Source organism: Lucilia cuprina, chromosome 2, assembly GCF_022045245.1.
Source record: "Lucilia cuprina isolate Lc7/37 chromosome 2, ASM2204524v1, whole genome shotgun sequence".
Lineage (NCBI taxonomy): Eukaryota > Metazoa > Arthropoda > Insecta > Diptera > Calliphoridae > Lucilia > Lucilia cuprina.
The window spans coordinates 66,576,610-66,589,741 of NC_060950.1; the positions used below are offsets into that span (position 1 = coordinate 66,576,610).

The 13,132-nt window shown below is 30.0% G+C and overlaps 3 protein-coding genes across 3 annotated transcripts in view; 1 reads left to right on the plus strand and 2 right to left on the minus strand.

The window, feature by feature from the left end:
- LOC124420142 (ABC transporter G family member 23-like) overlaps window positions 1–7,096 on the plus strand; it is a 19,643-nt gene extending 12,547 nt beyond the window's left edge. Inside the window, exons 2-4 of the mRNA XM_046952205.1 lie at window positions 5,886–6,427; window positions 6,584–6,743; window positions 6,809–7,096. Coding sequence (XP_046808161.1) covers window positions 6,321–6,427; window positions 6,584–6,743; window positions 6,809–7,075 — 534 coding nt within the window. The 5' untranslated portion in view covers window positions 5,886–6,320 and the 3' untranslated portion in view covers window positions 7,076–7,096. The remainder of the gene's footprint in view (window positions 1–5,885; window positions 6,428–6,583; window positions 6,744–6,808) is intronic.
- Window positions 1–13,132, minus strand: part of LOC111684689 (neuroguidin) — a 107,596-nt gene that overhangs the window by 69,918 nt on the left and 24,546 nt on the right. The window lies entirely within an intron of this gene.
- On the minus strand, window positions 9,432–12,507 carry LOC111684688 (ABC transporter G family member 20). Its single transcript, XM_046952175.1, has 8 exons — window positions 12,368–12,507; window positions 11,901–12,292; window positions 11,596–11,830; window positions 11,355–11,532; window positions 10,679–10,865; window positions 10,335–10,600; window positions 10,118–10,204; window positions 9,432–10,043 (listed from the first exon to the last, which is right to left on the minus strand). Exons 1-8 carry the CDS (start codon window positions 12,419–12,421, stop codon window positions 9,832–9,834), a joined length of 1,611 nt encoding a protein of 536 aa, XP_046808131.1. The 5' UTR covers window positions 12,422–12,507; the 3' UTR covers window positions 9,432–9,831.

Sequence of the window (13,132 nt, forward strand, 5' to 3'; positions counted from 1 at the left end):
AAAAAAAATAATAATGTTGATCGTTAACGATCATAAGATTTTCTAAAGAAAATAATGTTGATCGTTAACGATCATAAGATTTTCTAAAGAAAATAATGTTGATCGTTAACGATCATAAGATTTTCTAAAGAAAATACTGTTGATCGTTAACGATCATAAGATTTTCTAAAGAAAATACTGTTGATCGTTAACGATCATAAGATTTTCTAAAGAAAATACTGTTGATCGTTAACGATCATAAGATTTTCTAAAGAAAATACTGTTGATCGTTAACGATCATAAGATTTTCTAACGAAAATACTGTTGATCGTTAACGATCATAAGATTTTCTAACGAAAATACTGTTGATCGTTAACGATCATAAGATTTTCTAAAGAAAATACTGTTGATCGTTAACGATCATAAGATTTTCTAAAGAAAATACTGTTGATCGTTAACGATCATAAGATTTTCTAAAGAAACTACTGTTGATCGATAACGATCATAAGATTTTCTAAAGAAAATACTGTTGATCGTTAACAATCATAAGATTTTCTAAAGAAAATACTGTTGATCGTTAACGATCATAAGATTTTCTAAAGAAAATACTATTGATCGTCAACGATCACAAGATTTTCTATAGAAAATACTATTGATCGTCAACGATCATAAGACTTTCTAAAGAAAATACTAATGATCGTTAACGATCATAAGATTTTCTAAAGAAAATACTGTTAATCGTTAACGATCATAAGATTTTCTAAAGAAAATACTGTTAATCGTTAACGATAATAAGATTTTCTAAAGAAAATAATGTTGATCGTTAACGATCATAAGATTTTCTAAAGAAAATACTGTTGATCGTTAATGATCATAAGATTTTCTAAAGAAAATACTGTTGATCGTTAACGATCATAAGATTTTCTAAAGAAAGTACTGTTGATCGTTAACGATCATAAGATTTTCTAAAGAAAGTACTGTTGATCGTTAACGATCATAAGATTTTCTAAAGAAAATACTGTTGATCGTTAACGATCATAAGATTTTCTAAAGAAAATACTGTTGATCGTTAACGATCATAAGATTTTCTAAAGAAAATACTGTTGATCGTTAACGATCATAAGATTTTCTAAAGAAAATACTGTTGATCGTTAACGATCATAAGATTTTCTAAAGAAAATACTGTTGATCGTTAACGATCATAAGATTTTCTAAAGAAAATACTGTTGATCGTTAACGATCATAAGACTTTCTAAAGAAAATACTAATAATCGTTAACGATCATAAGATTTTCTAAAGAAAATACTGTTGATCGTTAACGATCATAAGACTTTCTAAAGAAAATACTAATAATCGTTAACGATCATAAGATTTTCTAAAGAAAATACTGTTGATAGTTAACGATAATAAGATTTTCTAAAGAAAATAATGTTGATCGTTAACGATCATAAGATTTTCTAAAGAAAATACTGTTGATCGTTATCGATCATAAGATTTTCTAAAGAAAATACTGTTGATCGTTAACGATCACAGAATTTTCTAAAGAAAATACTGTTGATCGTTAAAGATCATAAGATTTTCTAAAGAAAATACTGTTGATCGTTAACGATCATAAGCTTTTCTAATAAAAACTGCAAATGATCGTTAACGATTACACCTCTTGCCCCATTCTATTACATTACGGGTTAATTTATTTTTTCAACTCATGATTACTAAAGATTTTTCTTTCTCTTAACTCAACAAAAGTAACAGAAAATTGAAACATTGCAACATTATTACACATACTACATGACGGTGATGATGTTGTTGATGGCGTCATTATGTGGTTTAAAGTTTATGCATGACTAGTTACAAATTTTCAAAGAAAATAAAAGTGGGCTTTTATTTTCAAGACTTTTCTTTCCTCTTCATTTGAACAATTAACAACTAAAACAAAGACACACTATCACGAAAAAAGAAAACAAAAACAAGAAATAAAAACTGGGTATTTGGTATAGTTTTTTTTTTTTTGTAACACTTCCTCTAAAATTGGTTAAAAACTATAAAAACTACAATAAAATGTTTATAAACCAACAACAATTTATTTATTTATTTTTATATTTGTGTAATAAAAAGTTGTGTGGTATGTGGCATAAACTAGTAATAGTAATCATACTACTAGTAGTAGTAGTAGTAGTAGTAGAGTAAGTTTGTAATACATGTTGCACGTTTATTTAACAAGTCAATATATAAACAAAACAAAAATATGTTAAAAAAAAATAAATAAAAAAATTAATTTTCTGTTGAAAGAAAATAATAAAGAAAAAAAATTGTATTTGTGTGTTATTCCACAACAAAGAGTTTTGCGCAAAAATACATATGTACTTTAAAAGATTTTTGCAACAGGTTCCACAGACAATTGTGTCCAGTTGTTGATTTTTTTTGTTTAACTGCGTCATAGTGCTGTTGGTCATTTTAGCTATTGATGATTATATAATTCTGAGTTATCGGAGTAGGAGCTATAATTTTATTGAAGTTGAATAAAATTTAATCAACAAAATGTTATATTTTAGACAGTAGTCTGGTCTATGTTCTTGACTATAGTTCAGCATATATTCTTGTCTCTGTAGTCTACTGTATAGTCTAGTGTATGTCTAGTCTATAGTCAAGTCTATAGTCTAGTCTATAGTCTAGTCTATATTCTAGTCTATAGTCTAGTCTATAGTCTAGTCTGTAGTCTAGTCTATAGTCTAGTCTATAGTCTAGTCTATAGTCAAGTCTATAGTCTAGTCTATAGTCTAGTCTATAGTAGAACTGAACTAGAACTGAACTAGAACTGAACTAGAACTGAACTAGAACTGAACTAGAACTGAACTAGAACTGAACTAGAACTGAACTAGAACTGAACTAGAACTGAACCAGAACTAAACTAGAACTGAACTAGAACTTAACTAGAACTAAACTAGAACTGAACTAGAACTGAACTAGAACTGAACTAGAACTGAACTAGAACTGAACTAGAACTGAACTAGAACTGAACTATAACTGAACTAGAACTGAACTAGAACTGAACTAGAACTGAACTAGAACTGAACTAGAACTGAACTAGAACTGAACTAGAACTGAACTAGAACTGAACTAGAACTGAACTAGAACTGAACTAGAACTGAACTAGAACTGAACTAGAACTGAACTAGAACTGAACTAGAACTGAACTAGAACTGAACTAGAACTGAACTAGAACTGAACTAGAACTGAACTAGAACTGAACTAGAACTGAACTAGAACTGAACTAGAACTGAACTAGAACTGAACTAGAACTGAACTAGAACTGAACTAGAACTGAACTAGAACTGAACTAGAACTGAACTAGAACTGAACTAGAACTGAACTAGAACTGAACTAGAACTGAACTAGAACTGAACTAGAACTGAACTAGAACTGAACTAGAACTGAACTAGAACTGAACTAGAACTGAACTAGAATTGAACTGGAACTGGACTAGAATTGAACTATAACTGAAGTTGAATTGAACTAGAACTGAGCAAGAATTTTACTCTGAAGTCTCTGAGCTCTCCCTTTTATAAAGTCTAGTTTGAAAATCACAATTAAATAAGTAACAAATCATGATTCGAACATAAATCAAATTAATTCACTTCATATTAGTTTTTTTTCTAACATTGTCTAAAAACGTATACATACGTTTTTTCAATAAAATTGTTATTTTTACAATCCATTAAATTGTTATTTGATTTAATTAACTTAACACGAATATCGCATGAACAAAATAAACTAAATTATTTTAAAAACTAAATTGCACAAAATTTTTAACTCTATATATATATTGCACAATTCTTGATTTATTTGCGGAAAACTTAATTAAAATTAGTTAAATAAATAGAAAACATTAGAGAGGAATCACAATACATGGACTGCAAATATTTTTTATGTATGTGTGTAAAATATTAAAAATGCAATAACAAAACATTAAATTAATTTCAAATTAATAAATATGCACTTAATGGTAGAACTTACACATTGAGTGCTTCTATTAAAAAAAGCAAACAAACTGAAACTAGTAATTTAAAAATATTTTTAAAATAATAAATCAAATGTGGGAGCATCTTGGGAAATACTCTGGGGAATTTATTACATTGAAAAGTGTAGTGTAATTAAATTTATCAATAGTTTGGAATGCTACAGCTTTTACTATGGAAAATAAGTATAATCGAATCTAAATACTTAAAATTTTGCAAATATTATTGAGCGCATATACTTAAGCTCAGTTCTAGTTCAGTTGTAGTTCAGTTGTAGTTCGGTTGTAGTTCAGTTCTAGCTCACTTCAATATCAGTTCTATTTCACTTCTATTTCAGTTCGAGTTCAGTTCTAGTTCAGTTCTAGTTCAGTTCTAGTTCAGTTCTGGTTCAGTTCTAGTTCAGTTCTAGTTCAGTTCTAGTTCAGTTCTAGTTCAGTTCTAGTTCAGTTCTAGTTCAGTTCTAGTTCAGTTCTAGTTCAGTTCTAGTTCAGTTCTAGTTCAGTTCTAGTTCAGTTCAAGTTCAATTCTAGTTCAGTTCTAGTTCAGTTCTAGTTCAGTTCTAGTTCAGTTCTAGTTCAATTCTAGTTCAGTTTTAGTTCAGTTCTAGTTCAGTTCTAGTTCAGTTCTAGTTCAGTTCTAGTTCAGTTCTAGTTCAGTTCTAGTTCAGTTCTAGTTCAGTTCTAGTTCAGTTCTAGTTCAGTTCTAGTTCAGTTCTAGTTCAGTTCTAGTTCAGTTCTAGTTCAGTTCTAGTTCAGTTCTAGTTCAGTTCTAGTTCAGTTCTAGTTCAGTTCTAGTTCAGTTCTAGTTCAGTTCTAGTTCAGTTCTAGTTCAGTTCTAGTTCAGTTCTAGTTCAGTTCTAGTTCAGTTCTAGTTCAGTTCTAGTTCAGTTCTAGTTCAGTTCTAGTTCAGTTCTAGTTCAGTTCTAGTTCTGTTCTAGTTCAGTTCTAGTTCAGTTCTAGTTCAGTTCTAGTTCAGTTCTAGTTCAGTTCTAGTTCAGTTCTAGTTCAGTTCTAGTTCAGTTCTAGTTCAGTTCTAGTTCAGTTCTAGTTCAGTTCTAGTTCAGTTCTAGTTCAGTTCTAGTTCAGTTCTAGTTCAGTTCTAGTTCAGTTCTAGTTCAGTTCTAGTTCAGTTCTAGTTCAGTTCTAGTTCAGTTCTAGTTCAGTTCTAGTTCAGTTCTAGTTCAGTTCTAGTTCAGTTCTAGTTCAGTTCTAGTTCAGTTCTAGTTCAGTTCTAGTTCAGTTCTAGTTCAGTTCTAGTTCAGTTCTAGTTCAGTTCTAGTTCAGTTCTAGTTCAGTTCTAGTTCAGTTCTAGTTCAGTTTTAGTTCAGTTCTAGTTCAGTTCTAGTTCAGTTCTAGTTCAGTTCTGGTTCAGTTCTAGTTCAGTTCTTGTTCAGTTTTACTTTATTTCTAGTTAAGGTTTTAAATAGTTTCTAGTCACTTCTACTTCATTACGTAATTGCTGTTCATTATTTAAACTTTTATTTTTAATTGTATTTCATCCTTAAATAATCTCATTATAGATCTATTTATAAGGGGTTTGTTTTCAAAAAAATGACATCATTACATTTTCGAAATTCTATAACAAACCTTAATTTATAATTAAAACACAAATTTCCTAAACAAATTCAGTAGTTAGCCAAAAAATGCGCAACAATTAATAATAAACAAATAAATTTTATATACGAAATATTTATCATTATTATAAATGGCAACTCAATAAGAAACTAAATCCTTTTCCTTTTATTTTTAAATGTTGTGCCATACATACTAAAACGTAACAAGTTGTCAATGTTTTGCCATAAAAAAATTAAACATTTTTATAGATAGATCTATGAAAAAAAAACAATCATGAATTTTAATTTTATTTCTACTTTATTTTTCTAACATTTAGCTTCTCGAGAATATAAAGGCGAAAAACAATATTAGTTACAAGTTGACTAAGAGAGCAGAGAACAGCGAAAAACTTGGCAGAAAAGTTTCTAAAAACCAGACTGAGATCTAAAAAAAAATACGAAAACGGCAACAGAGCAAAAACTACGGCGGACGGACAGTTTGTGAGACAAAGAAAAAACGTATTGAAAATAATAGAAATATAAAAATCAGACACATGTTACCAAAAGGGGCAAAACTTTGACATAAAAAGCACCCAAAAGATAGATTCAATACAAATAAATATATATCACTGAAGTGAAAAGGGGGTTTGAAGAAAAATCCAGAGGGTTAAACAAAAGATAGACAGACGTGGGCGGTGTATTCAAAACAATACAAAAACGGAGTCGCAGGCGATTTTTATCAAAAAAAAGAAAAAAATTAATTATAATTAACAATGGCGGCAGCAGTAGAAGTACGAAATGGTTATAAATATTATGGCAGCAAATCGAAACCAAAAATTATACTCAACTATCTGAATATGAATGTACAACGAGGATCCATGTGAGTAGAATAAAATCAATGAAATTATGATAAATATATAAAATGAAATTGAAATGATTTAAAGCTTTAAATAGAAACAAAATAAGATTATAATAAAAAAAAGAATGTGTTTAGAATTAAAAAAAAAAAAAACATAAAATTTGCTTTTATTTACAGATATGGCTTATTGGGTGCCTCAGGCTGTGGTAAGACTACTTTGCTTTCCTGCATAGTGGGTCAAAGAGAATTCAATAGTGGTGATGTTAGAGTATTGGGTTTAAAACCCGGTGCTCCCGGTAGTGGTATACCCGGTTCTCGTATTGGCTATATGCCTCAGGTAAGCTTTTCGCTCTATGATGTTTTATTAATAAAATAATTGTGATTCTTTGTTTTTTCTTCTAGGAAATTGCTTTGGTAGAGGAAATGACCGTCAAGGAGACAGTTTATTATTTTGGTCGTATTTATGGCATGAGAGATGATAAGATACGTGAAAAATTTAAAATTTTACGTGATCTTTTGCAACTGCCACCCGCAAAGCAATTGGTTAAGAAATGTAGTGGTGGTCAACAGAGACGTGTATCGTTCGCTTGTGCCATGATACATGATCCAGAATTGTTGATATTGGATGAGCCCACTGTGGGCTTGGATCCAATGTTGAGAGAGAAGTGAGTATTGAAATAAAAAATTAATAATACAAAACTCTAATAGAACAAACTAAGCTAAAAAAACGGTTTAAAGCTCACAGCTTTTCCCAAATTCTTGTAAAGTTGTAGTTCAGTTTTAGTTCAGTTCTAGTTCAGTTCTAGTTCAGTTCTAGTTCGGTTCTAGTTCAGTTCTAGTTCAGTTTTAGTTCAGTTCTAGTTCAGTTCTAGTTCAGTTCTAGTTCAGTTCTAGTTCAGTTCTAGTTCAGTTCTAGTTCAGTTCTAGTTCAGTTCTAGTTCAGTTCTAGTTCAGTTCTAGTTCAGTTCTAGCTCAGTTCTAGTTCAGTTCTAGTTCAGTTCTAGTTCAGTTGTAGTTTAGTTCTAGTTTAGTTCTAATTCAGTTCTAGTTCAGTTCTAGTTCAGTTCTGGTTTAATTCTAGTTCAGTTCCAGTTCAGCCCAGTTCTAGTTCAGTTTTAGTTCAGTTCTAGTTTAGTTCTAGTTCAATTCTAGTTCAGTTCTAGTTCATTTCTAGTTCAGTTCTAGTTCAGTTCTAGTTCAGTTCTAGTTCAGTTCTAGTTCAGTTCTAGTTCAGTTCTAGTTCAGTTCTAGTTCAGTTCTAGTTCAGTTCTAGTTCAGTTCTAGTTCAGTTCTAGTTCAGTTCTAGTTCAGTTCTAGTTCAGTTCTAGTTCAGTTCTAGTTCAGTTCTAGTTCAGTTCTAGTTCAGTTCTAGTTCAGTTCTAGTTCAGTTCTAGTTCAGTTCTAGTTCAGTTCTAGTTCAGTTCTAGTTCAGTTCTAGTTCTAGTTCTGTTCTTGTTCTGTTCTAGTTCTATTCTAGTTCTGTTCTAGTTCTGTTCTAGTTCTGTTCTAGTTCTGTTCTAGTTCTGTTCTAGTTTTGTTCTAGTTCTTTTAGTTCTGTTCTAGTTCTGTTCTAGTTCAGTTCTAGTTCAGTTCTAGTTCAGTTCTAGTTCAGTTCTAGTTCAGTTCTATTTCTGTTCTAGTTCTGTTCTAGTTCTGTCCTGTTCTGTTCTAGTTCTGTTCTAGTTCTGTTCTAGTTCTGTTCTAGTTCTGTTCTAGTTCTGTTCTAGTTCTGTTCTAGTTCTGTTCTAGTGCTGTTCTAGTTCTGTTCTAGTTCTGTTCTGTTCTAGTTCTGTTCTAGTTCTGTTCTAGTTCTGTTCTAGTTCTGTTCTAGTTCTGTTCTAGTTCTGTTCTAGTTCTGTTCTAGTTCTGTTCTAGTTCTGTTCTAGTTCTGTTCTAGTTCTGTTCTAGTTCTGTTCTAGTTCTGTTCTAGTTCTCTTATTGTTCAGTTTTAGATCAATTCTAGTTTAGTTCTTGTTCAGGTCTAGTTCATGTCTAGTTTGGTGTAATGCCATAGAAGTTGAGTCATAGCTTTTTATACCCTTCATGAGAAGGGTATATATAAGTATGTCATTCCGTTTGTAATTTCTATAGTATAATTTTCCGATCCTATAAAGTATATATATTCTTGATCCTTATAGATAGCGGAGTCGATTAAGCCATGTCCGTCTGTCTGTCTGTTGAAATCAATTTTCTGAAGACTCCAGATATCTTCGAGATCCAAATCTTCAATAATTCTGTCAGGCATTCTTTCAAGAAGTTTCGTATTGAAAATCAGCAAATTCGGTCCATAAATAACTGAGATATGTATAAAAATCTGAGACTATCTCTGAAAATTTACTTAACAAATTATAAAAGAAGCATAAAAACAACAAGGAGATAAAGCAGTAATATGTTGGTAATACAGCTCCTATTTGTTTGAGGGTGGTAATACAGTTTGACGGTGGTAGTGCAGTACAACGGTTAATATTTCTTTCTGCTACAGTTTACATTTGTTTGTGTGTATGTTATGTGTGACATGTGTGCAGAGATACAAAATAAATAAAATCTGTTTTTTAAAACATACTTGTTGAAGAGTATATAAGATTCGGCATAGCCGAATATAGAAATCTGACTTGTTTTACTTAATTTGGTACTTTTTATTTACATTTCGTCCCTAATTCGTATGATTTTAATTCCACTGTTTTATATTGCCTACTTTTAGGCTCAATAAAAAGATTTACGCTTAATTTTTGTAAAGATTTATTTGCAAAAAAATATTTTAATATTATTTTTTTTTTTGGCTTTCGCATTATACATTTGATTTGTTAACTAAAGCTACACTACTACATAACTACAATTACCTTTTTTTTGAATTTATTATAAAATAGAAATAATATTTTTGTTGTTGGTTTTTTTCTGTATACATGTTTTACATATTAAATTATAAATAATATAATAAAATTATACAAATAAAAAAAACTGATCAATATACACTTTAATACATAAATACATATAAATTATACTTGTTACCTTTTTTTGTTGTTGTTAAATTTGGATTTGATAAAAAATGAATTTTTTTTTTTTCATACGTATAAAAAAATGCGTCAAATGATATTAAAGACAAATTGTTATAAATGAATTTAAATTGTACATAATTTTAAAAGTTTATTTATGATAATTTGTGGAAAATTTGTTTTTTTTGAACATAAATAATTATGGGAATTTTTTTGAGGGATTTTTTTCTTTTTTTTTTCAAATGCAAATTTTAATGGTTAGATGTGTAAATGTATGATATGAATAACTATGCGAGAATTGTGTAAAAAAAATACTTTAAATTAATTTAATAAAATTATAAAAAAATTAATAAAATAATAAAAAAAGACTCTACTTAATAATTTTCTAAAAAAAATGGTATAGCAATGCTTAATATGAAAGATTTACTAAAACTATGATTTTCTTTTGAGACCGATCATACATAATGTAAAGAATATAACAATCCAGGCGGACATAACTAGGAAACCATTATACACATGAACATTGGTAATGCTCCAGCCCTTTTCTAAAATATTACGAGCCGATATTGAAGGCAAGGTAAAGGGAAAATATACCACAATATCTTGTAAAAATTTCGGCATACCCTCCAAAGGCCACAAAAGACCTATTATTGTAATATAAGAAAAAAACAATATTTCAATAACTTCAAAAGATTCTAATTTAAAAACTCAAACTTACCGCATAAAATAATCATGGGATAAAAGGCACCTGTGGCTACAAAATTTGCTTCCGTATGAGATTTACAATACACCGAGATGAGTAAACCTTTAATATGAAATATTCGATAAAGTTATTAGCGATTCATTCATTCATAAATTATGTTTATTTACTTTTCTTCTCTTTATTTGCTTTTTATTTAAATAAATATTATTAGTATTATTATTATTAAACTTACCAAATAACATGCCACAAAATGAGGTCAATGTCAGTAGAAATATTAATGTAGCTGTATCGCCCTTATTATAAGTGTTAAATACTATGCCAATATACATAATCACTTCGAAACTTTGTATAACCATGATAATAAATTGTGTCAAAAGATGAGCCCATAACATTTGCATGGCCGAAACACCGGCTACTAAAGTACGATCCCATACACCATCCATACGTTCTTCAATGAAAACGGCAGCCGTCATTAAGGTGGCCAAAAAGAACACCATTCTAATAAATATATATATAAAAATTATATTTTTTTTATTTTATTTACTTAGTGCTAATTATGATAAATTTTCAACTTACGTCATTACTACTCCCGGTGCTACATATTGTTGAAATTCCATTTCTTCAGAACCATAAATTGGTTCTTGCATATTTACCGGTATGGTGGCCAATGATTGGGGTAAATTACAATCTGTTAGAATTTCCTTAATAAAACTGTGATAGTGTTCACGCAACTTCCTTTCCACGAAGTATGCAATTTGACGGTCTAGTAAAAATAAACCATTTTTTTAATAAAAAATAATATTTATTGTCTATATATACAACTCTAGTACAAATACAGATCCATTTCAGCTCTAATTTAGTTCTGGTTCTGTTCTAGTTCACTTCTAGTTCAGTTCTAGTTCAGTTCTAGTTCAGTTCTAGTTCAGTTCTAGTTTAGTTCTAGTTCAGTTCTAGTTCTAGTTCAGTTCTAGTTCAGTTCTAGTTCAGTTCTAGTTCAGTTCTAGTTCAGTTCTAGTTCAGTTCTAGTTCAGTTCTAGTTCAGTTCTAGTTCAGTTCTAGTTTAGTTCTAGTTCAGTTCTAGTTCAGTTCTAGTTCAGTTCTAGTTCAGTTCTAGCTCGGTTAAAGTTTAGTTCTAGTTCAGTTCTAGTTTAGTTTTAGTTTAGTTCTATTTCAGTACTAGTTCAGTTCTAGTTCAGTTTTAATTCAGTTATAGTTTAGTTCTAGTTCAGTTTTAGTTCATTTCCTAACTTACCCGTCATATCAATATGTACAGCCAGCTCTGCACTATTAACAGCAGCATCATCAGCATAACGACCATCTTCCATCAATGATTGCATAGAGGTAGAGAAATTTCTTGGAAAGAATATATAACCCAAAATATCGGTGGCTTTAGAATCACGATGAGCATCTTCTACATTATCATAGAAAACCTAAAGAAAATGAAATAAATAATATAAGATAAACTTAAAGGATATCCTTCAAAAATTATATACCTTTTTTATATGATCAGTATCTTCTAGACTCGTTACAAAACGACATGATATCGAACTAAAATTACATGTTTCATTATGTATCGATACGGTTATCAAATCTGGATCATAGCAAGTGTCCCATTTAGTTATTTCATTACTAACAATACCTATTCTCATATTATTTGGAGTTTTACCAATGGCCATATAAAAACAGGATAATTGTATTAAAGGAAACATTAACATGAAAATAATGCCACTGAGGATAAAAAAAGAACAATAATTTAAACCAAGTTTTAATGGTGCATATAAGAATATATAAAACTTACCTCGGTTGTCTAAATAATTGCACAAAATTTTTGGTCATTAACGCTTTTATTCTGCCTTTTGTAGTAAAGAAACATTTCTTTAGATTATCATTCTCCTCGGACTGTACTACGTTCTCTATCGGTGGTTTCTCGATATTCGTTTCTAAATTTGCCTTTTCAGTTGATTGTGTTATAGTCGAAGCATCTATAACTTCCACACCATTGCATATAGCATTCGAGGCATGTTGTTGATTCGAGGGTAGTTGTGCCAATGAGGCCTCAATAACATCATTATCACCTTGTTTTTGACTCAATATAAGAAAAGCATCTTCTATGGAATTTACTTCAAATCTAATCATAATATTTTCTGGTGTATCTTCAGCCAGCAAAACACCTTTACGCATTAAACCAATCTGTGGGCGAAGTTTTTAAGGGCGGGGTTTTTTGGTTATTTCTTAAAATGTTTTAGAATTTAAAATTTTACTTACACAATTGGCTTGTTTAGCTTCTTCTATATAATGTGTCGTTATAATCACAGCCATTTTACTATTTCTGGTTGATTCTACTAAAAAATCCCAGATTCTAAGAAATTGAAAATATAATTATTAATAGATTTTTAATAAATTTCGTCTATTTAATTCAAAACTAATTTTGTTTTCTTTGCTTATTTCTTTTCAGGTAAATATCTTCCTTATATATTATTGTATAAATTGGAAACCTCTCAGTAAGTCTAATATATCTAGTTAAAGAAATAAAAGTAATGTAAAACTGAGCTAGAACTGAACTAGAACTGAAATTGAACTTAAATAGAACAACTAGAACTGAACAGGAACTGAACTAAGTAGAACTGAACTAGAACTGAACTAGAACTAAACTAGAACTGAACTAGAACTGAACTAGAACTGAACTAGAACTGAACTAGAACTGAACTAGAACTGAACTAGAACTGAACTAGAACTGAACTAGAACTGAACTAGAACTGAACTAGAACTGAACTAGAACTGAACTAGAACTGAACTAGAACTGAACTAGAATTGAACAAGAACTAAACCAAAACTGGACTAGAAGTGAACTAGAAGTGAACTAGAACTGAACTAGAACTGAAGTAGTACTGAACTAGATCTGAACTAGAACTGAACTAGAATTGAACTAGAACTGAACTAGAACTGAACTAGAACTAGAACTAAACTAGAACTGAACTAGAACTGAACTAGAACTGAACTAGAACTGAACTAGAACTGAACTAGAACTGA

What these genes read in the sequence shown, in the direction of transcription:
- LOC111684688 (XM_046952175.1), bottom strand. Translation starts at nt 12,421, where the DNA reads ATGGCTGTGATTATAACGACACATTATATAGAAGAAGCTAAACAAGCC. An exon ending in CAATTATTTAGACAACCGAG is followed by an intron (nt 11,831 to 11,900) that starts GTAAGTTTTATA and finishes TTTTATCCTCAG; the next exon opens with TGGCATTATTTTCATGTTAA. An exon ending in GCACCGGGAGTAGTAATGAC is followed by an intron (nt 10,601 to 10,678) that starts GTAAGTTGAAAA and finishes TATATTTATTAG; the next exon opens with AATGGTGTTCTTTTTGGCCA.